The 24,203-nt window shown below is 41.6% G+C and overlaps 1 protein-coding gene across 2 annotated transcripts in view; it reads right to left on the bottom strand.

Moving 5' to 3' along the window:
* MAN1A2 (mannosidase alpha class 1A member 2) overlaps positions 1-24,203 on the bottom strand; it is a 354,032-nt gene that overhangs the window by 5,655 nt on the left and 324,174 nt on the right. For both annotated transcript variants that reach the window (XM_053705763.1, XM_053705764.1), the window contains 5 exons: positions 6,745-6,868; positions 5,805-5,898; positions 4,756-4,871; positions 3,491-3,710; positions 3,140-3,312 (listed from right to left, as the gene is read on the bottom strand). In XM_053705763.1, the coding sequence (XP_053561738.1) occupies positions 3,140-3,312; positions 3,491-3,710; positions 4,756-4,871; positions 5,805-5,898; positions 6,745-6,868 (727 nt within the window). The remainder of the gene's footprint in view (positions 1-3,139; positions 3,313-3,490; positions 3,711-4,755; positions 4,872-5,804; positions 5,899-6,744; positions 6,869-24,203) is intronic.

The following is a 24,203-nucleotide window of genomic DNA, read 5'->3' as shown; positions in this document are numbered from 1 at the left end:
GCAGAACTAAGTGATTAACCCTCACAGACAGGCCCTGCAGCACCGAGTCTTTAACCCTCACGGACAGGCCCTGCAGCACCGAGTCTTTAACCCTCACGGACAGGCCCTGCAGCACTGAGTGTTTAACCCTCACGGACAGGCCCTGCAGCACTAAGTTATTAACCCTCACAGACAAGCCCTGCAGCACCGAGTGTTTAAACCTCACAGACAAGCTCTGCAGCACAGAGTGTTTAACCCACACAGACAGGCCCTGCAGCACTGAGTGTTTAACCCACACAGACAGGCCCTGCAGCACTGAGTGTTTAACCCACACAGACAGGCCCCGCAGCACCAAGTGTTTAACCCTCACCGACAGGCCCTGCAGCACCAAGTGTTTAACCCTCACAGACAGGCCCTGCAGAACTAAGTGATTAACCCTCACAGACAGGCCCTGCAGCACCGAGTCTTTAACCCTCACGGACAGGCCCTGCAGCACCGAGTCTTTAACCCTCACAGACAGGCCCTGCAGCACTAAGTTATTAACCTTCACAGACAAGCCCTGCAGCACGAGTGTTTAAACCTCACAGACAGGCCCTGCAGCACTAAGTTATTAACCTTCACAGACAAGCCCTGCAGCACGAGTGTTTAACCCACACAGACAGGCCCCGCAGTACCAAGTGTTTAACCCACACAGACAGGCCCTGCAGCACCAAGTGTTTAACCCTCACAGACAGGCCCTGCAGCACTAAGTTATTAACCCTCACAGACAAGCCCTGCAGCACCGAGTGTTTAAACCTCACAGACAAGCTCTGCAGCACAGAGTGTTTAACCCACACAGACAGGCCCTGCAGCACTGAGTGTTTAACCCACACAGACAGGCCCCGCAGCACCAAGTGTTTAACCCTCACCGACAGGCCCTGCAGCACTGAGTGTTTAACCCACACAGACAGGCCCTGCAGCACTAAGTGTTTAACCCTCACAGACAGGCCCTGCAGCACTAAGTTATTAACCTTCACAGACAAGCCCTGCAGCACGAGTGTTTAAACCTCACAGACAGGCCCTGCAGCACTAAGTTATTAACCTTCACAGACAAGCTCTGCAGCACAGAGTGTTTAACCCACACAGACAGGCCCTGCAGCACTGAGTGTTTAACCCACACAGACAGGCCCCGCAGCACCAAGTGTTTAACCCTCACCGACAGGCCCTGCAGCACTGAGTGTTTAACCCACACAGACAGGCCCCGCAGCACCAAGTGTTTAACCCTCACCGACAGGCCCTGCAGCTCCAAGTGTTTAACCCTCACAGACAGGCCCTGCAGAACTAAGTGATTAACCCTCACAGACAGGCCCTGCAGCACCGAGTCTTTAACCCTCACGGACAGGCCCTGCAGCACCGAGTCTTTAACCCTCACGTACAGGCCCTGCAGCACTAAGTGATTAACCTTCACAGACAGGCCCTGCAGCACTAAGTGTTTAACCTTCACAGACAGGCCCTGCAGCACTAAGTGTTTAACCCTCACAGACAGGCCCTGCAGCACTAAGTTATTAACCTTCACAGACAAGCCCTGCAGCACGAGTGTTTAAACCTCACAGACAGGCCCTGCAGCACTAAGTTATTAACCTTCACAGACAAGCCCTGCAGCACGAGTGTTTAACCCACACAGACAGGCCCCGCAGTACCAAGTGTTTAACCCACACAGACAGGCCCCGCAGCACCAAGTGTTTAACCCTCACAGACAGGCCCTGCAGCACTGAGTGTTTAACCCACACAGACAGTCCCCGCAGCACCAAGTGTTTAACCCTCACAGACAGGCCCTGCAGCACCGAGTGTTTAACCCTCACAGACAGGCCCTGCAGCACCGAGTCTTTAAACCTCACAGACAGGCCCTGCAGCACTGAGTGTTTAACCCTCACAGACAGGCCCTGCAGCACTAAGTGTTTAACCCACACAGACAGGCCCTGCAGCACCGAGTGTTTAACCCTCACAGACAGGCCCTGCAGCACTGAGTGATTAACCCTCACAGACAGGCCCTGCAGCACTAAGTTTTTAACCCTCACAGACAGGCCCTGCAGCACCGAGTGTTTAACCCTCACAGACAGGCCCTACAGCACTGAGTGTTTAACCCTCACAGACAAGCCCTGCAGCACTGAGTGTTTAACCCTCACAGACAAGCCCTGCAGCACTGAGTGTTTAACCCTCACAGACAGGCCCTGCAGCACCGAGTGTTTAACCCTCACAGACAGGCCCTGCAGCACTAAGTTATTAACCTTCGCAGACAAGCCCTGCAGCACCGAGTGTTTAACCCTCACAGACAGGCCCTGCAGCACTAAGTTATTAACCTTCGCAGACAAGCCCTGCAGCACCGAGTGTTTAACCCACACAGACAGGTCCTGCAGCACCGAGTGTTTAACCCACACAGACAGGCCCTACAGCACTAAGTGATTAACCCTCACAGACAGGCCCTGCAGCACCGAGTGTTTAACCCTCACAGACAGGCCCTGCAGCACTGAGTGTTTAACCCTCACAGACAGGCCCTGCAGCACTGAGTGTTTAACCCTCACAGACAGGCCCTGCAGCACTGAGTGTTTAACCCTCACAGACAGGCCCTGCAGCACTAAGTGATTAACCTTCACAGACAGGCCCTGCAGCACTAAGTGTTTAACCCTCACAGACAGGCCCTGCAGCACTAAGTGTTTAACCCTCACAGACAGGCCCTGCAGCACTAAGTGTTTAACCCTCACAGACAGGCCCTGCAGCACCGAGTGTTTAACCCTCACAGACAGGCCCTGCAGCATCGAGTGTTTAACCCTCACAGACAGGCCCTGCTGCACTGAGTGTTTAACCTTCACAGACAGGCCCTGCAGCACCGAGTGTTTAACCCTCACAGACAGGCCCTGCAGCACTGAGTGATTAACCCTCACAGACAGGCCCTGCAGCACCGAGTGTTTAACCCTCACAGACAGGCCCTGCAGCATCGAGTGTTTAACCCTCACAGACAGGCCCTGCTGCACTGAGTGTTTAACCCTCACAAAGGGTAAGGAAAATTATTATTATCTTAATGGAAACTGCAGGAAGCAGAATCTTTAGCAATAAAAATCTCATGTAGCCACCAGTAAAGCTGCCATGGCCATTGCCCCTCTGTATCCCACTGCCCACTCACCTGAGCAGCCTCCCAGCCCCACTGCCGATATTTGGGGTCGTGAGTAAAGCGCCACATGTACCAGTAGGTCTCTATCACCTCCGGCCGCAGGATGTAGTACTTCTCATTCTGGCGCACGGCAACCGCTTCTGCTCCACCATCAAACTTAAAGGCTTCAGGGCCCAACTTCAGCACTGATGAGCGTAAAGCAGAAACAAACAAAAGGAGAACAAGTTACAGGAGGAAAACGCAGGGAAATAAATATGCAAGGAAAGAATTTCTAACAATCGTTTCCATATGATAAATAAATCCGCACACCCCCTTCCCATAATTCTTCACAGGGTTTACTGATATACGTGATAAAGTACTTACCTGTCCTGTCGTATGACTCATGGCAGGTGTGCGCAATCTCTGCTCCCAGCTGTAGGTAGTGCCCAGCTTTATCCCCAGGTGAACCGTCCGCCCCCAGGGCTAGCATGCCACCAGCAAAGCAGGTGAGGTGGCCCATCTTGCGCTCCAGGTGTCCGTTCTTCCACTCACCAATAAAGGTCAGGCCTCCGTTTGATTTGCGGATCAAGTGCTTCTCGATGGCCTGACATGACAAAAACATACAAATTATGGCAACCACTCAAGAGAAAACAAAAAGGACAATATGTTCCTCTATTGACTGCATAAATATCTTCTAGAAAGTATGCGTGTGCCAGGCTGCATCACATGGCACTAGCACCGCAGAAACTAAATGTACATCATTATTTTCTGGGGACTTTTGTCACTTTAGCAGCAAGAGTTCCTTTTGATGACTGTTAGATACTGATCTGATGACACCTAGTCTAATACAATACACAAATGTTCCTGCAGTAGCAGATGCTAATACTGGACCCATCTGCCTGTTTATTATTCCTCATCATGTTCATAAATACAGCAGGGACCACAGGAACCAAATCTGCTATTAGCTAACATCTAGGTATCTGCAGATCACATATATATATTTATTGAGTTTCCCTGGATGCTATCTGGCAGGTTCAAGTACAGCTGACCCGTGACGCTGCCGGCACCATCCAGGTGCTAACGATCTTTGGATCAGCTTTGCTTGGAAACGCTTTGTAGCGGATTTTAAACGCAGACGAAATAAAGGATTACGTTTTAATTCTCAAGGCTCCCCGGATTTCATTATTTCTATTGCTTACAGTTGCCTGACACCGGGTGGAGCTTTTGTGAACGGCAACGCTGGGAGCACAAATGTAATACGGATTCTAACTGTGAGTAAGCAGGACGACCACCGCAGTCCTGAGGAGGAGAGGTGAGACTTAATTGTATGTAATCACTCAAAAGGAAATGTTTAATGGTAAACCGCCTACAATGTTTTAATCATGGGAATGGTTATGATTCATATAATTGCATTCCAAGTTGGATTCTCACTCTCTGTGGACCGGGACAGCTCTAAGGTTTCCTGCCAGTAACAGGACTGTAAAAAGCCTAAAGGTACAGGTTTATTGTGCTCCCAGAGGGTATTACTTTTACTAACACTACGTTGCGGTTATATTTGGGCACTAGGCTCCACATTAGGGTACTCTTTTTGTTTGTCTAGGTTCAGTACATGCAATACATTTATATATAACTTATATACAAGTACTCACTTCTATGGCATTGTCGTACAGGTTTCGAGCTTCAGCATCAGTCCGGTCAGACACCAGCCAGGCCTTCAGCAGATATTCATAAAAACTGTCTCCCAAGCCCCCTACGGAAGTGTGATCTGCAAAGGAAGGTTCAGGGCACTATAAAAAGCTGCACTCTCTTAAAGGGATGTAAAGTTAACGTGCTACTGCATTACTGAATATTGCTTACACAGAAAAATGTCTTTTATCCCCACAAAGCGTTAAAAAACAAAGAGTCCTGCTGAGTGACAAAGCACCTGTGCGCCCGAGTTCAACATGGCTGACAAATGATTGGTTAAGTGGCTTAGTTCTGTATTGGCAATCGCATTAGAGCTTTTATGCGCCTTTAAATTATTCAATTGAGCTACGCAAACTTCCTAAACAAGTGCTTTGGATTGTAAATAATGAACTGTAAAACATGATGCAAGTGGCTTGTTAACATAAGAAAATATATTAAAGGGGTGGTTTATTTTATGTCACAGCACAAGTAAAAGCAGAGTTTGCTTGCAGTGTTACCAATATGCTTGCTAGTGAGGATATAGGACGTCATGTATACATGATTCAATCATTTGCCTAATACACTATCATTTTAACTCCACATTTATAAAGGTGACAGCATTTTGTGTAAGCGGCAATTAATAGCACATTATTATTCGTTTCCTTGGAAAATATTTCAGCTATTTCTGCATGTAAGTAGGTTTACACATGTAGACTGATACAAGGCCTTTCTTTGCTGTATTACTGAACATGGTCACATGGAATTTCCTTTAAGAAACCCCAAGCAAGAGTTAACCCACAGAATGCAGCAGGGCAAGCACAAGGCCAGTCACAAACACAGTAATGGGTCTCATCACCATAAACTTGTTAGGAAGCCACTGCTATAGAATCTTGGTTATTTCTCCTTTATCAATAAAACAAGACACACACAGTTCCGCACATGGGAGAGATACAGACTATAGCGCATGAGCACAAACCGCTGCTGAGCACCAGAGTGAGAGATAAACTTATCAGAAATAGTTATGTTCACTTACGCTGCCCCCAGCGCCCTGTCCGAGGGTTCAGGTAGTTGGGATAAAGCCCATTAGGACGATCCATTTTCTGCAGGAGTTTGCGGATATGCATGACCTGCAAGAGAGCCAGTGTTATCATCTACTGCATGTGGCATGGTCACATTTACAATTGTCATTTGGCTCTAGAACAAACAATAAATTATACTAAGAAAGAAAATCTGTAAGTAGAATAAGGGTGGCACAAAGGTCAGCACGAGATAGAGGTGGTCACATTGATAAAGATGAGCCACAGAGGAAGGTAAAACTGATGTAACAGGTCACACAGGTAGATTAGCTTAATACAGGTCACATGAGGGGTCAGGTAAACAGGAGAGGTAATTTGGGGATATCAGGGTTAAAATGACGGGTCAGGTAAACAGGACAGGTCACATGGTGGTATCAGGTTAAAATGACAGGTCACATGAGGGTATCAGGGATAAAATGACAGGTCAGGTAAACAGGACAGGTCACATGAAGGTATCAGGGATAAAATGAAAGGTCAGGTAAACAGGACAGGTCACGAGGGTATCAGGGATAAAATGTCAGGTCAGGTAAACAGGACAGGTCACATGAGGGTATCAGGGATAAAATGACAGGTCAGGTAAACAGGACAGGTCACATGAGGGTATCAGGGATAAAATGTCAGGTCAGGTAAACAGGACAGGTCAGGTAAACAGGACAGGTCACATGAGGGTATCAGGGATAAAATGACAGGTCAGGTAAACAGGACAGGTCACATGATGGTATCAGGGATAAAATGACAGGTCACATGAGGGGTCAGGTAAACAGTACAGGTCACATGAGGGTATCAGGGATAAAATGACAGGACACATGAAGGTATCAGGGATAAAATGACAGGTCAGGTAAACAGGACAGGTCACATGAAGGGTTAACATCACACAGGGAGGTGCCTCTCACTGACCTTGTTTAAGTAGACTGGGTTCCCTGTTAGGTAACTGAGGTGTACGAACTCAAGGTGCAGGGTGCCAAACTCTGCCAAGATGCTGCTTCCAGCAGATGCCCAGCCCCAGTTCCTGCCAACTCCGCTGTGGGAATCAACCACACATGTATATTACAGCGGCTCGCTCACAGCAACAGAACGATTAAACAGTTCTAACATACAGTGATGTTACTTTATTCAATTTAAGTTACTTACACTGCACATCTAGTTTTGCAATGTGCCACTTATTTTTATACTAGAAGGCTGAGAAGGTATAGCCAGCCAGAGGCTATATTGCCTGAGACACTTATCTGTATAGTGTATTTTCAATACTGATGTGAATCTGCAAAATGAGTCTATGGGAGATCACGTGCACAGCTAGAGCGTTGATAGAATAGCTTTAAATATAATTATTTGAATAAACAGCTATTCTCTGTATCTGATATCCCTCTCTCTGTGATGTTGAGGGCGAACGGCTCTAGTAACATTATAGACAGAAAGTAAAAGAACCATTGCATATTGGCCTATTACTGCATATATAGATATGCAAACACAGATATAACATGGTCTGAACTGGTCTATTGGCACTGGAGATTTCTCAGGATAGAGATAAAGGGGTTATTCCCCTGTACCATTGACTGATGCTGTTAGAGCTTAGTAAAATATCTAATGGTCTTTGTGATTCTTCATGAGATAGGTTTGGTGCGGGAGCTCCATATCAGATACCATTCTGCCTCTTGTACAAATGTGTAATCGTGACTGGGAAACAATTACGTCACCATGTGTCCTTTCTAAAGTAACACAAATGCCTCTAAACTGTCACAATGACCAACGTTTTGCCAACAGCAAAGCCCAAATGAAAGGGACAGCAACATTAAACAATGATTCAGATAGAGCTTGTCATTTTATAGAACTTTCCAATTTGTCTATATGATCTAATTTGCTTTGTTCTCTCATGGCATCTGTTGAAAAGCATACCTAGGTAGGCTAGGGGCCAGTAAAGCACTACTGGGAGCTAGCTGAACACATTTTATGATGCAATGACAAAACGCATATATATGCAGCCATCAATCAGCTCCTGTGGCTACCTAGAGAATGAAGCAAATTTAAAAATAGATAGAAAAGGTAAAGTTATTTAAAACTGAATGTTATTTTTTACTTTACCGTCCCTTTAAATGTGTGTCTCAGGCAGAATCACATTTGTTATCTGGAGATAATACCGGAAGTTATCAGACGGACCTTGAGTCACATCATTATGTTCTCTACTAGTGTGACTCACCCATAAGAACCACTCAAATGTTTGCATAAAACGTCCTCTAGAAATATTAGAGGATGCAACTTGCTGTAAACAAAGCGGTTTATTACATTATTTGTGTTCTCGTCCTTACAACAGCAACACGAAATGTCAATCCAATTTATCAGAAAGTCACGTTGCACCATGAACACCAATCAGCCTCACTACGCAAATCCCAACAGGAAATGTCAATCCAATTTATCAGAAAGTCACGGTGTACCATGAACACCCATCAGCCTCACTACGCAAATCCCAACAGGAAATGTCAATCCAATTTATCAGAAAGTCACGTTGCACCATGAACACCCATCAGCCTGTGCCCCGACAGCCTCACTACGCAAATCCCAACAGGAAACTCTGGCTATGGTTTTCAAATTATTTTTGGACTTTTTTTTTTTTTACCACTTTTAAAACTATGGCAACTTGGCACAACTACAATATAATTATCACAATATTCATATATGATCAAAAGCAAAGGGACAGTCTAGTCAAAATTACACTTTCATGATTCAGGTGCAATTTTAAACAGCTTTCCTATTTAGTTTTATCATCAATTTTGCTTTCTTCTCTTGTTATTCTTAGTGGAAAAGTTGAAAGTTAAACCTAGGAGTTTCAAATGCTAATTTCTTAGCAGAAAGACCGCCTCTTATCTGAATGCATTTTGGGGGGGATTCACAGCTAGAGGACGTTAGTTAATGTGTGTTCAATAGATAACATTGTGCTCATGCACGTGGAGTTACCTAGGAGTCAGCACTGATTGGCTAAAATGCAAATCTGTCAAAAGAACTAAAATAAGGGGGCAGTCTGCAGAGGCTTAGATACAAGGTAATCACTGAGGAATAAAGTATATTAATATAACTGTGTTGGTTATGCAAAACAGGGGAATGGGTAATAAAGGGATTATATAGCTTTTAAACAATAACAATTCTGGTGTATACTGTCCCTTTAATTAAAAAAAAAAAAAAGTCAATGACAAATATAAAATAACATTTTTAGTAATAAAGAATCATGGCCATTACAATAAAATAAAAAAACTGCATTCAAACACATTAAGCAGTTGCCATCGATACTGTAACAATTATGTTTTGGCCGCTACTGTCACTTTGGCTGTGCCTATGTTTTGATTTGATCATGGTCTGCAAAACCCAGCGAAAAACTCCTTGGACAAGCAGTAAAAGCCTTTTCCATGCGTTTACCCAACACAAATGTAAGAAAACCATATTGCCGTATCTGTTGTATACGTAATATTAGCAGCTTAATGGATCTGACTGGCAGTAAATGTACTGGAATAAATAATGCAAACCAAATGCCACAAACAACCATTACACATGTCACAAATTAATAGAAGCAGACGCAGTAGTGAATATATTGCTTACTAAGGAATAGTACGGGTAGAAATGATACATATTATAATCTTATTGATAATCAGCACATGCAGTAGTGAATATATCGCTTACTAAGGAATAATACAGGTAGGAATGATACATATTATAATCTTATTGATAATCAGCACATGCTGTAGTGAATATATCGCTTACTAAGGAATAATACGGGTAGAAATGATACATATTATAATCTTATTGATAATCAGCACATGCAGTAGTGAATATATTGCTTACTTAGGAATAATACGGGTAGAAATGATACATATTATAATCTTATTGATAATCAGCACATGCAGTAGTGAATATATTGCTTACTTAGGAATAATACGGGTAGAAATGATACATATTATAATCTTATTGATAATCAGCACATGCAGTAGTGAATATATCGCTTACTAAGGAATAATACAGGTAGGAATGATACATACTATAATCTTATTGATAATCAGCACATGCAGTAGTGAATATATCGCTTACTAAGGAATAATACAGGTAGAAATGATACATATTATAATCTTATTGATAATCAGCACATGCTGTAGTGAATATATCGCTTACTAAGGAATAATACAGGTAGAAATGATACATATCTTATTGATAATCAGCACATGCAGTAGTGAATATATCGCTTACTAAGGAATAATACAGGTAGAAATGATACATATAATCTTATTGATAATCAGCACATGCTGTAGTGAATATATCGCTTACTAAGGAATAATACAGGTAGAAATGATACATATAATCTTATTGATAATCAGCACATGCAGTAGTGAATATATCGCTTACTAAGGAATAATACAGGTAGAAATGATACATATAATCTTATTGATAATCAGCACATGCAGTAGTGAATATATCGCTTACTAAGGAATAATAAAGGTAGAAATGATACATATTATAATCTTATTGATAATCAGCACATGCAGTAGTGAATATATCGCTTACTAAAGAATAATACAGGTAGAAATTATACATATTATCTTATTGATAATCAGCACATGCAGTAGTGAATATATCGCTTACCAAGGAATAATACAGGTAGAAATGATACATATTAGAATCTTATTGATAATCAGCACATGCAGTAGTGAATATATCGCTTACTAAGGAATAATACAGGTAGAAATGATACATATTATAATCTTATTGATAATCAGCACATGCAGTAGTGAATATATCGCTTACTAAGGAATAATACAGGTAGAAATTATGCATATCTTATTGATAATCAGCACACGCAGTAGTGAATATGTTGCTTACTAAGGAATAATACGGGTAGAAATGATACATATTATCTTATTGATAATCAGCACATGCAGTAGTGAATATATCGCTTACTAAGGAATAATACGGGTAGAAATGATACATATTATAATCTTATTGATAATCAGCACATGCTGTAGTGAATATATCGCTTACTAAGGAATAATACAGGTAGAAATGATACATATCTTATTGATAATCAGTACATGCAGTAGTGAATATATTGCTTACTAAGGAATAATACAGGTAGAAATGATGCATATTATCTTATTGATAATCAGCACATGCAGTAGTGAATATATCGCTTACTAAGGAATAATACGGGTAGAAATGATACATATTATAATCTTATTGATAATCAGCACATGCTGTAGTGAATATATCGCTTACTAAGGAATAATACAGGTAGAAATGATACATATTATCTTATTGATAATCAGCACATGCAGTAGTGAATATATCGCTTACTAAGGAATAATACAGGTAGAAATGATACATATTATCTTATTGATAATCAGCACATGCAGTAGTGAATCTATTGCTTACTAAGGAATAATACAAGTAGAAATTATACATATCTTATTGATAATCAGCACACGCAGTAGTGAATATATTGCTTACTTAGGAATAATACAGGTAGAAATGATACATATTATCTTATTGATAATCAGCACATGCAGTAGTGAATCTATTGCTTACTAAGGAATAATACAGGTAGAAATTATACATATTATAATCTTATTAATAATCAGCACATGCAGTAGTGAATATATCGCTTACTAAGGAATACAGGTAGAAATGATACATATTATCTTATTGATAATCAGCACATGCAGTAGTGAATATATTGCTTACTAAGGAATAATACGGGTAGAAATGATACATATTATAATCTTATTGATAATCAGCACATGCAGTAGTGAATATATCACTTCCTAAGGAATAATACAGGTAGAAATGATACATATTATAATCTTATTGATAATCAGCACATGCAGTAGTGAATACATCGCTTACTAAGGAATACAGGTAGAAATGATACATATTATCTTATTGATAATCAGCACATGCAGTAGTGAATATATCGCTTACTAAGGAATACAGGTAGAAATTATACATATTATCTTATTGATAATCAGCACATGCAGTAGTGAATATATTGCTTACTAAGGAATAATACAGGTAGAAATGATACATATTATAATCAGCACATGCAGTAGTGAATATATTGCTTACTAAGGAATAATACAGGTAGAAATTATACTTATAATAATCTTATTGATAATCAGCACATGCAGTAGTGAATATATTGCTTACTAAGGAATAATACAGGTAGAAATGATACATATTATAATCAGCACATGCAGTAGTGAATATATTGCTTACTAAGGAATAATACAGGTAGAAATTATACATATCTTATTGATAATCAGCACATGCAGTAGTGAATATATCGCTTACTAAGGAATAATACTGGTAGAAATGATGCATATTATCTTATTGATAATCAGCACATGCAGTAGTGAATATATCGCTTACTAAGGAATAATACAGGTAGAAATGATACATATTATCTTATTGATAATCAGCACATGCAGTAGTGAATCTATTGCTTACTAAGGAATAATACAAGTAGAAATTATACATATCTTATTGATAATCAGCACATGCAGTAGTGAATACATCGCTTACTAAGGAATAATACAGGTAGAAATGATACATATTATAATCAGCACATGCAGTAGTGAATATATTGCTTACTAAGGAATAATACAGGTAGAAATGATACATATTATAATCAGCACATGCAGTAGTGAATATATTGCTTACTAAGGAATAATACAGGTAGAAATTATACATATCTTATTGATAATCAGCACATGCAGTAGTGAATATATCGCTTACTAAGGAATAATACGGGTAGAAATGATACTTATAATAATCTTATTTATAATAGGGATGTGTATGATCAGTGTTCATTGGTCCGTCAGTCGATAAACTAATTGCAGCAGCGGAAAAGCAAGCGAGACTCAGAAAATACCAATACAAATAGTGAACACAATAAATGGATAGAATTGTCGATATTGAAATGTGTAATTTCAATGTAAAATAGAAGCATTTTTACAATATACTTCTGTCACGGATACCAGGCTGCCAGGGCAACCCCTTCCCCTATTTGGATTATTGTGTTTTCCACCAGTCCCCTTTGTTTGTGCAGTAATGGAACTTTGCACTGAAAGAGCTGATCACTACCCCGCTTTACCCACTTCCTGCCTTGCCGAGACATAACCGGGATCTTATGGAACTATTCCCCGGCTGGGATCGCTAGAGAGATTCCCACTGGACTTTAACCTAAGTCGCTCCCAAAGTCCTTTGCTCCAGAGCTCCGTTCTTCTGGGGACTTGTCATACCTTTGATGGGCATGAGTTGGGATGATTACTAAGAGGGAGCTTACTCGGAAACCTGGGGTTTGTGACACCCCAACCTCGGACTGTTCCCGAGTACCCTTTGCCAGACTGCTGCTTCACTTCCCAGACACGGATTATGTCTCTTTTTGGACTGTGACATCTGGGCACCCAGAGCTCTCCAATGATACCCGGGAATAGCCGCCGCACCCTTGGGATCACCCCGCAAATTAGATCCATGTTTTTAGTGCTGCATAATCTGTAGGAGCTCTACAAATATCTGATGATAATAATGTTTTCCTGCAGCATATGCACATATCCTGTGAGGGCCCATACATCAGTATTTAAACACCATGCCTGTGGTCAGAGGTGGCTTGTATGACACAAATTACATCTTTACAGAAGCAATACTCTGAGCAGACATGATGTTTGTGTACTGGTGCACAGGTCCTCACAGGATATGTGCGTATGCCGCACAAAATCAGTAATAACTTTTACTAAAAGCGTTTTTGCTTATGAAAGTTTATTATAAAAATGCTATTTCACATTGAAATGCACATTTCAATTTTAACCTTTCTATCCCTTGATGATAGTGGATATAAATCCCTCTTACCACTGTTGATGCTCCATCACCCGCATATTAGGTATGATCTAATTATCCATGCATTCCGGATAATCAATATAGTTGTCTTACCGAGAACGCAGCCGCAATAATGGCATGTATCAAATGGGGGTCACATGACCACACAAAGAGGAACTGGGAAGCAATTCAAATTCTATGGCAATTTGATGTCCAACTATGGTGATCTGCATTTGAAACTCAATAGCAAACAGCTTGATCGGCTTGTTGAAAGCTATTAAAAACACCTGGATTAATAAATTTAAAAATGCAAAAAATATGGCGGCATAGTCATTAGGTGTAATTTGTAATTGATTTAAGATTGCGTTGCACACGGACATTTTATGTAGTTCATTTCATTTTTGTCATACTTGTATTTTATAGTTTCATTATATTTACTCATTAACAGAACCAGTCTTTTTTCTCTAGTTATTACCAATCGGGAATGTTGATTATAAAATGGAATGTGTTTATTATTAGCTTTGCCCAGGCTATTTGCCGATTGTGTTTTCATGTATGTAAGGAGGAATTGTCATTAGCCATACAAGTGTGAAGCGTGCCCTTTTGTGGCTATACCCGTGCCCTAGGTCGAAGCTCCTCATCTCTTACTTTATACCTTTGAACAGTGCCAGCATTGTTTTGTTGTATTTTTAAATGTATTAATTTGCCCATTTACGGGCGCACGTTAAATAACCAGCCGGTTAAGGTGATCTCGCGTTTTCACTTTGTGGTAGAAATCTTTAACCAGAGATCAGATCTCTAGTTAATGAAAAAGTTGCCCCAATTGCCCCCAAAACAAAGAGGACAGTAGAGTAAAATATGAGCATCTTTATTTTTTTAATAAAAAACTGCACAAAACAGTTATAAGGTGAGGGGATGTGGAGTGTTAGAAAAAAAAACAGCATTGAAAAAGCCTTTACATGGATGTCAATGGGGGAATGTGTTTTCACTATAATTATATATGTATATACTATATTTATGTGTTAATGTGAACATACACATATAAACAAATATATAACTATCTAAGCATATACATATATATTTATTTATTGCTGCCCAACGCTGCACCATTTGCCATGTATGTTGGCATGAAAACGAGGCTCCCATTGAAGTGAGCTTTCGTGAGAGCTTGGCTCACAGGCAATGCGAATGCGATTTCGAAGTCGCATTGCACCACACTTTTAATACCAGCGCACATTTACATGCGCTGGTATTACGGAGTGGAGCACAAATATCGTGCTCACGTAAGCGCAATATTGAGCTCCACTCATAATCTAGCCCTAAATCAGAAGATCATGTTTAAAAAAAAAAGAAAAAGACCACCTATCTTCAGAGCAGGAAAAAGTCTTTAGATTCACCATTATATGGAAATGGAGGACATTAGAGAAGTGTGTTCTGTCCAGCCGTACAGATTTGTGCCTTCAGAAAAGACAGCCAAACTGGACAGCATAAAATTCCTCCTTCTGAAGGTTGCGCATTTTATCAACCACCAGGTAGGAATGACCTCACCTACTGAGGTGGATTCTTTGAAACAGGATTACAGAATGACATTGAGCAATGTAAGTTACAATGGTCTCATGAAAAACAGGGTTAAAGGTAACATATCCTAAACAACTTCCATCAAACGCAGAAGATTCATGACAGAGTGCGTTTGAGATGGACACTGTCAAACACTGACGATTCTGTGACAAATCCCACCTAAGATATGGTTCAGAGGCCAGAAATTACCGCGGATCTGGTCATAGCCTGAAGGTAAAGCTCCATTAGGCTGAGGCCAGTCAGAAAGGGAAAGTTATAGACAATGTTTCTCCTCAAGCTTGAAGTGACCTATATGGATGAGAAGAAGAAGAACAACATCCCACAAATCTAAGGCCTCATTAAAGGGCCAGTAAACCCACCAGATAATGTTATATACATTTGCACATAGTGCAGAATTATATAACATTAGGTTAGCGCCAGCTTTCTAGAAGTATGTCTCAGATATTATCCTACAAAAATGTATTTTACAGACCGCAGCTCCTGGCTCTACTGAGCGGGTCTGTTTTTTTTCTAAGCGTATCGGGTACGCTGTCTAGTCACAGCCGCCCCGATCGTGCCATTAAAATGAAGGTAGCTCGCTCCCGCTACCAGACCAGAGCGCCATAATCAGAGCAGGTCTTACACCAGAATATAAGACAGCAAAAACAAATAAAAAAGGCTTCAGTGGCCTCACATCAGAAATAGCATCAGGAACTGGAAAAACCTCAGGAGTAACCACAGGAGGTTTATAAACAGAATGTAAACGTTTACTAGTTTTGATATCAAGAGGACTAGACTCCTCAATATCCAAAGTAACCAACACTTCTTTTAACAAGGAACGAATATACTCAATCTTGAAAAGATAAGTAGATATGCCAGTGTCAATGTCTGAGGTAGGATCTTCTGAATCAGAGAGATCCTGATTAGAGGAGGATATCTCAGTATGTTGTCGGTCATTAAAAATTTCATCAGTATTATGAGAAGTTTTAAAAGACCTTTTACGTTTATAAAAAGGCGGAATAGCAGACAAAGCCTTCTGTATCGCATCAGCAATATCATTTTTTCATATCAACAGGGATATCATGTACATTAGATGTTGAAGGAACAACGGATAATATACTAGCACTGATGGATACATTCTTCTAAAAGCTTATCATGACAACTGTTACATACTACAGCAGATACACTTGGCTTTATTCACAATTTCCTTATAAGGCAGTTTCAGGACTGGGAAAAAAATGCAAACAGCATAGCCCTCTGAGCATATAGAAGACAAGAGGCATATAGGAAGAGGGGTACAAAAACAGAATTTATGTTTACCTGATAAATTACTTTCTCCAACGGTGTGTCCGGTCCACGGCGTCATCCTTACTTGTGGGATATTCTCTTCCCCAACAGGAAATGGCAAAGAGCCCAGCAAAGCTGGTCACATGATCCCTCCTAGGCTCCGCCTACCCCAGTCATTCGACCGACGTTAAGGAGGAATATTTGCATAGGAGAAACCATATGGTACCGTGGTGACTGTAGTTAAAGAAAATAAATTATCAGACCTGATTAAAAAAACCAGGGCGGGCCGTGGACCGGACACACCGTTGGAGAAAGTAATTTATCAGGTAAACATAAATTCTGTTTTCTCCAACATAGGTGTGTCCGGTCCACGGCGTCATCCTTACTTGTGGGAACCAATACCAAAGCTTTAGGACACGGATGAAGGGAGGGAGCAAATCAGGTCACCTAAATGGAAGGCACCACGGCTTGCAAAACCTTTCTCCCAAAAATAGCCTCAGAAGAAGCAAAAGTATCAAACTTGTAAAATGTGGTAAAAGTGTGCAGTGAAGACCAAGTCGCTGCCCTACATATCTGATCAACAGAAGCCTCGTTCTTGAAGGCCCATGTGGAAGCCACAGCCCTAGTGGAATGAGCTGTGATTCTTTCGGGAGGCTGCCGTCCGGCAGTCTCGTAAGCCAATCTGATGATGCTTTTAATCCAAAAAGAGAGAGAGGTAGAAGTTGCTTTTTGACCTCTCCTTTTACCGGAATAAACAACAAACAAGGAAGATGTTTGTCTAAAATCCTTTGTAGCATCTAAATAGAATTTTAGAGCGCGAACAACATCCAAATTGTGCAACAAACGTTCCTTCTTTGAAACTGGTTTCGGACACAGAGAAGGTACGATAATCTCCTGGTTAATGTTTTTGTTAGAAACAACTTTTGGAAGAAAACCAGGTTTAGTACGTAAAACCACCTTATCTGCATGGAACACCAGATAAGGAGGAGAACACTGCAGAGCAGATAATTCTGAAACTCTTCTAGCAGAAGAAATTGCAACTAAAAACAAAACTTTCCAAGATAATAACTTAATATCAACGGAATGTAAGGGTTCAAACGGAACCCCCTGAAGAACTGAAAGAACTAAATTGAGACTCCAAGGAGGAGTCAAAGGTTTGTAAACAGGCTTAATTCTAACCAGAGCCTGAACAAAGGCTTGAACATCTGGCACAGCTGCCAGCTTTTTGTGAAGTAACACAGACAAGGCAGAAATCTGTCCCTTCAGGGAACTTGCAGATAATCCTTTTTCCAATCCTTCTTGAAGTAAGGATAGAATCTTAGGAATCTTAACCTTGTCCCAAGGGAATCCTTTAGATTCACACCAACAGATATATTTTTTCCAAATTTTGTGGTAAATCTTTCTAGTTACAGGCTTTCTGGCCTGAACAAGAGTATCGATAACAGAATCTGAGAACCCTCGCTTCGATAAGATCAAGCGTTCAATCTCCAAGCAGTCAGCTGGAGTGAAACCAGATTCGGATGTTCGAACGGACCCTGAACAAGAAGGTCTCGTCTCAAAGGTAGCTTCCAAGGTGGAGCCGATGACATATTCACCAGATCTGCATACCAAGTCCTGCGTGGCCACGCAGGAGCTATCAAGATCACCGACGCCCTCTCCTGATTGATCCTGGCTACCAGCCTGGGGATGAGAGGAAACGGCGGGAACACATAAGCTAGTTTGAAGGTCCAAGGTGCTACTAGTGCATCCACTAGAGCCGCCTTGGGATCCCTGGATCTGGACCCGTAGCAAGGAACTTTGAAGTTCTGACGAGAGGCCATCAGATCCGTGTCTGGAATGCCCCACAGCTGAGTGACTTGGGCAAAGATTTCCGGATGGAGTTCCCACTCCCCCGGATGCAATGTCTGACGACTCAGAAAATCCGCTTCCCAATTTTCCACTCCTGGGATGTGGATAGCAGACAGGTGGCAGGAGTGAGACTCCGCCCATAGAATGATTTTGGTCACTTCTTCCATCGCTAGGGAACTCCTTGTTCCCCCCTGATGGTTGATGTACGCAACAGTTGTCATGTTGTCTGATTGAAACCGTATGAACTTGGCCCTCGCTAGCTGAGGCCAAGCCTTGAGAGCATTGAATATCGCTCTCAGTTCCAGAATATTTATCGGTAGAAGAGATTCTTCCCGAGACCAAAGACCCTGAGCTTTCAGGGATCCCCAGACCGCGCCTCAGCCCATCAGACTGGCGTCGGTCGTGACAATGACCCACTCTGGTCTGCGGAATGTCATCCCTTGTGACAGGTTGTCCAGGGACAGCCACCAACGGAGTGAGTCTCTGGTCCTCTGATTTACTTGTATCTTCGGAGACAAGTCTGTATAGTCCCCATTCCACTGACTGAGCATGCACAGTTGTAATGGTCTTAGATGAATGCGCGCAAAAGGAACTATGTCCATTGCCGCTACCATCAACCCGATCACTTCCATGCACTGAGCTATGGAAGGAAGAGGAACGGAATGAAGTATCCGACAAGAGTCTAGAAGTTTTGTTTTTCTGGCCTCTGTCAGAAAAATCCTCATTTCTAAGGAGTCTATTATTGTTCCCAAGAAGGGAACCCTTGTTGACGGAGATAGAGAACTCTTTTCCACGTTCACTTTCCATCCGTGAGATCTGAGAAAGGCCAGGACAATGTCCGTGTGAGCCTTTGCTTGAGGAAGGGACGACGCTTGAATCAGAATGTCGTCCAAGTAAGGTACTACAGCAATGCCCCTTGGTCTTAGCACAGCTAGAAGGGACCCTAGTACCTTTGTGAAAATCCTTGGAGCAGTGGCTAATCCGAAAGGAAGCGCCACGAACTGGTAATGCTTGTCCAGGAATGCGAACCTTAGGAACCGATGATGTTCCTTGTGGATAGGAATATGTAGATACGCATCCTTTAAATCCACCGTGGTCATGAATTGACCTTCCTGGATGGAAGGAAGAATAGTTCGAATGGTTTCCATCTTGAACGATGGAACCTTGAGAAACTTGTTTAAGATCTTGAGATCTAAGATTGGTCTGAACGTTCCCTCTTTTTTGGGAACTATGAACAGATTGGAGTAGAACCCCATCCCTTGTTCTCTTAATGGAACAGGATGAATCACTCCCATTTTTAACAGGTCTTCTACACAGTGTAAGAATGCCTGTCTTTTTATGTGGTCTGAAGACAACTGAGACCTGTGGAACCTCCCCCTTGGGGGAAGTCCCTTGAATTCCAGAAGATAACCTTGGGAGACTATTTCTAGCGCCCAAGGATCCAGAACATCTCTTGCCCAAGCCTGAGCGAAGAGAGAGAGTCTGCCCCCCACCAGATCCGGTCCCGGATCGGGGGCCAACATTTCATGCTGTCTTGGTAGCAGTGGCAGGTTTCTTGGCCTGCTTTCCCTTGTTCCAGCCTTGCATTGGTCTCCAAGCTGGCTTGGCTTGAGAAGTATTACCCTCTTGCTTAGAGGACGTAGCACTTTGGGCTGGTCCGTTTCTACGAAAGGGACGAAAATTAGGTTTATTTTTTGCCTTGAAAGGCCGATCCTGAGGAAGGGCGTGGCCCTTACCCCCAGTGATATCAGAGATAATCTCCTTCAAGTCAGGGCCAAACAGCGTTTTCCCCTTGAAAGGAATGTTAAGTAGCTTGTTCTTGGAAGACGCATCAGCCGACCAAGATTTCAACCAAAGCGCTCTGCGCGCCACAATAGCAAACCCAGAATTCTTAGCCGCTAACCTAGCCAATTGCAAAGTGGCGTCTAGGGTGAAAGAATTAGCCAATTTGAGAGCATTGATTCTGTCCATAATCTCCTCATAAGGAGGAGAATCACTATCGACCGCCTTTATCAGCTCATCGAACCAGAAACATGCGGCTGTAGCGACAGGGACAATGCATGAAATTGGTTGTAGAAGGTAACCCTGCTGAACAAACATCTTTTTAAGCAAACCTTCTAATTTTTTATCCCTAGGATCTTTGAAAGCACAACTATCCTCTATGGGTATAGTGGTGCGTTTGTTTAAAGTGGAAACCGCTCCCTCGACCTTGGGGACTGTCTGCCATAAGTCCTTTCTGGGGTCGACCATAGGAAACAATTTTTTAAATATGGGGGGAGGGACGAAAGGAATACCGGGCCTTTCCCATTCTTTATTAACAATGTCCGCCACCCGCTTGGGTATAGGAAAAGCTTCTGGGAGCCCCGGCACCTCTAGGAACTTGTCCATTTTACATAGTTTCTCTGGGATGACCAACTTGTCACAATCATCCAGAGTGGATAATACCTCCTTAAGCAGAATGCGGAGATGTTCCAACTTAAATTTAAATGTAATCACATCAGGTTCAGCTTGTTGAGAAATGTTCCCTGAATCAGTAATTTCTCCCTCAGACAAAACCTCCCTGGCCCCATCAGACTGGGTTAGGGGCCCTTCAGAAATATTATTATCAGCGTCATCATGCTCTTCAGTATCTAAAACAGAGCAGTCGCGCTTACGCTGATAAGTGTTCATTTTGGCTAAAATGTTTTTGACAGAATTATCCATTACAGCCGTTAATTGTTGCATAGTAAGGAGTATTGGCGCGCTAGATGTACTAGGGGCCTCCTGAGTGGGCAAGACTCGTGTAGACGAAGGAGGGAATGATGCAGTACCATGCTTACTCCCCTCACTTGAGGAATCATCTTGGGCATCATTGTCACATAAATCACATTTATTTAAATGAATAGGAATTCTGGCTTCCCCACATTCAGAACACAGTCTATCTGGTAGTTCAGACATGTTAAACAGGCATAAACTTGATAACAAAGTACAAAAAACGTTTTAAAATAAAACCGTTACTGTCACTTTAAATTTTAAACTGAACACACTTTATTACTGCAATTGCGAAAAAACATGAAGGAATTGTTCAAAATTCACCAAATTTTCACCACAGTGTCTTAAAGCCTTAAAAGTATTGCACACCAAATTTGGAAGCTTTAACCCTTAAAATAACGGAACCGGAGCCGTTTTGAACTTTAACCCCTTTACAGTCCCTGGTATCTGCTTTGCTGAGACCCAACCAAGCCCAAAGGGGAATACGATACCAAATGACGCCTTCAGAAAGTCTTTTCTAAGTATCAGAGCTCCTCTCACATGCGACTGCATGCCATGCCTCTCAAAAACAAGTGCGCAACACCGGCGCGAAAATGAGGCTCTGCCTATGCTTTGGGAAAGCCCCTAAAGAATAAGGTGTCTAAAACAGTGCCTGCCGATATTATTATATCAAAATACCCAGATAAAATGATTCCTCAAGGCTAAATATGTGTTAATAATGAATCGATTTAGCCCAGAAAAAGTCTACAGTCTTAATAAGCCCTTGTGAAGCCCTTATTTACGATCGTAATAAACATGGCTTACCGGATCCCATAGGGAAAATGACAGCTTCCAGCATTACATCGTCTTGTTAGAATGTGTCATACCTCAAGCAGCAAGAGACTGCTCACTGTTCCCCCAACTGAAGTTAATTGCTCTCAACAGTCCTGTGTGGAACAGCCATGGATTTTAGTGACGGTTGCTAAAATCATTTTCCTCATACAAACAGAAATCTTCATCTCTTTTCTGTTTCTGAGTAAATAGTACATACCAGCACTATTTCAAAATAACAAACTCTTGATTGAATAATAAAAACTACAGTTAAACACTAAAAAACTCTAAGCCATCTCCGTGGAGATGTTGCCTGTACAACGGCAAAGAGAATGACTGGGGTAGGCGGAGCCTAGGAGGGATCATGTGACCAGCTTTGCTGGGCTCTTTGCCATTTCCTGTTGGGGAAGAGAATATCCCACAAGTAAGGATGACGCCGTGGACCGGACACACCTATGTTGGAGAAATAAACTACATTTTTTGGCACTAAGTATGACCTACAACGCAAAAGGAAGTTGAAAAAAAATTTGGACGCCAACAACATCCGGAAATGACGCAACTTGCATCATAAGACGCAACCTCGTGCAAGGAAACCTGGCGTCAACTAAAACGCTGGAAATGACGAACTTGCGTCATCAAAGACGTACATTTGCGGCAAAAAAATGATTGCGCCAAGAATGACGCAATAATTAACAGCATTTTGCGACCTGGCGAGCCTAATTTTGCCAGCGAAATTTAAAGAAAAAACTGTCAATTTTAAAAATAAGTACTATACCCCAGGTCAGAAAAATAACTTCCTAAAAGATGCTTTCCAAACTGAAACTAACAGTCGGCAAAAGGAAATATACATAGACCTGACTCATGGCAAATATAAGTAAAAAACATATATTTAAAACTTTATATTAATACATAAAGCGCCAAACCATAGCTGAGAGTGTCTTAAATAATGATACATACTTACCGAAAGACACCCATCCACATATAGCAGATAGCCAAACCAGTACTGAAAAACTATCAGCAGAGGTAATGGTATAAGAGTATATCATTGATCTGAAAAGGGAGGTAGGAGATGAATCCCTACGACCAATAACAGAGAACCTTTGAAAAGATTTCCCACGAGGAAAACCATAAAATCTATAGGTGATACTCTCTTCACATCTCTCTGACAAACACTGTACTCTGAGAGGAATTGGGCTTCAGAATGCTTAGAAGCGCTTATCATACAAAAAAATCAAGCACAAACTTACTTCACCACTTCCATAGGAGGCAAAGTTTGTAAAACTGAATTGTGGATGTGGTGAAGGGTGTATTTATAGGCATTTTGAGGTTTGGGAAACTTTGCCCCTCCTGGTAGGATTGTATATCCCATACGTCACTAGCTCATGGACTATCTAAACACGTACATGCACTAGCCCTATGTACACAGTCATATCTAACTCTCACATGCATAGATACACAGACATATACCAATGCATAAAAACACCAAGAGCCCTGGCATGCTTGAGAGTAGTAGTATCTGACTGACATACAGCAGGAGGTCGGGGTATAGCCGTGAGAGGTGCAACTGTCCGCGTTTGCCAGGTGCCAGCTCCGTATCTTGTTTGCAGAGATCACCCCTCAGCAATCAGATGGCTGCTGTTACTAGGCCGGGTGTGACCAGTGAGTTGTAATGTAACATCGAGCAGAAGACTTTTTTTTTTTTTTTAAAAGTGCATTTTTTGGGGTGGGGAAAACTTGAGTTCTGTTCATAGGAACCCCACATGCCAATGTTGACTTACTAAAAATAAATGCAAAATAAAAACACCGCCCCCCCCATAATTTATAGTATATTTTAAATGATCATCAGAATATTTGGATAGTCTGGTAACAGATGTATTAGACTAAGAATAAGCAAAAGAATAGAAAAGAAAAAAAAAAAAACAAACAAAACAAAAAAGCATAAAATAAAGATTCATTTTTTGGCATTTTATAGAAAAGAACCTAGAAATAGAATTGGGAAACTTTATTTCAAATCTTTACATAAATACCTGTTAAACTATAGTTATTGTAAGGCAGACGCTAGCCAGCTGGAGCCCGAGCACACTAGCTGCAGAAAACAGATCTACACCCACGGTGCAGGAATCACAGCACATCTCACTCGTGCAGAAGGTCTTAGACTCAAGACTAACTATCTAGATGACTCTGCAGTATTGAAGTTTACAAACATTTATAAAACAGAAGTACATTTCCATTATTGGTTCTAATTACACAGGCAACTA

Source organism: Bombina bombina, chromosome 3 (genome assembly GCF_027579735.1).
Source record: "Bombina bombina isolate aBomBom1 chromosome 3, aBomBom1.pri, whole genome shotgun sequence".
Classification (NCBI taxonomy): domain Eukaryota; kingdom Metazoa; phylum Chordata; class Amphibia; order Anura; family Bombinatoridae; genus Bombina; species Bombina bombina.
Note: the sequence above shows the minus strand (reverse complement) of the source record. Positions and strands in the feature narration are given on the sequence as shown.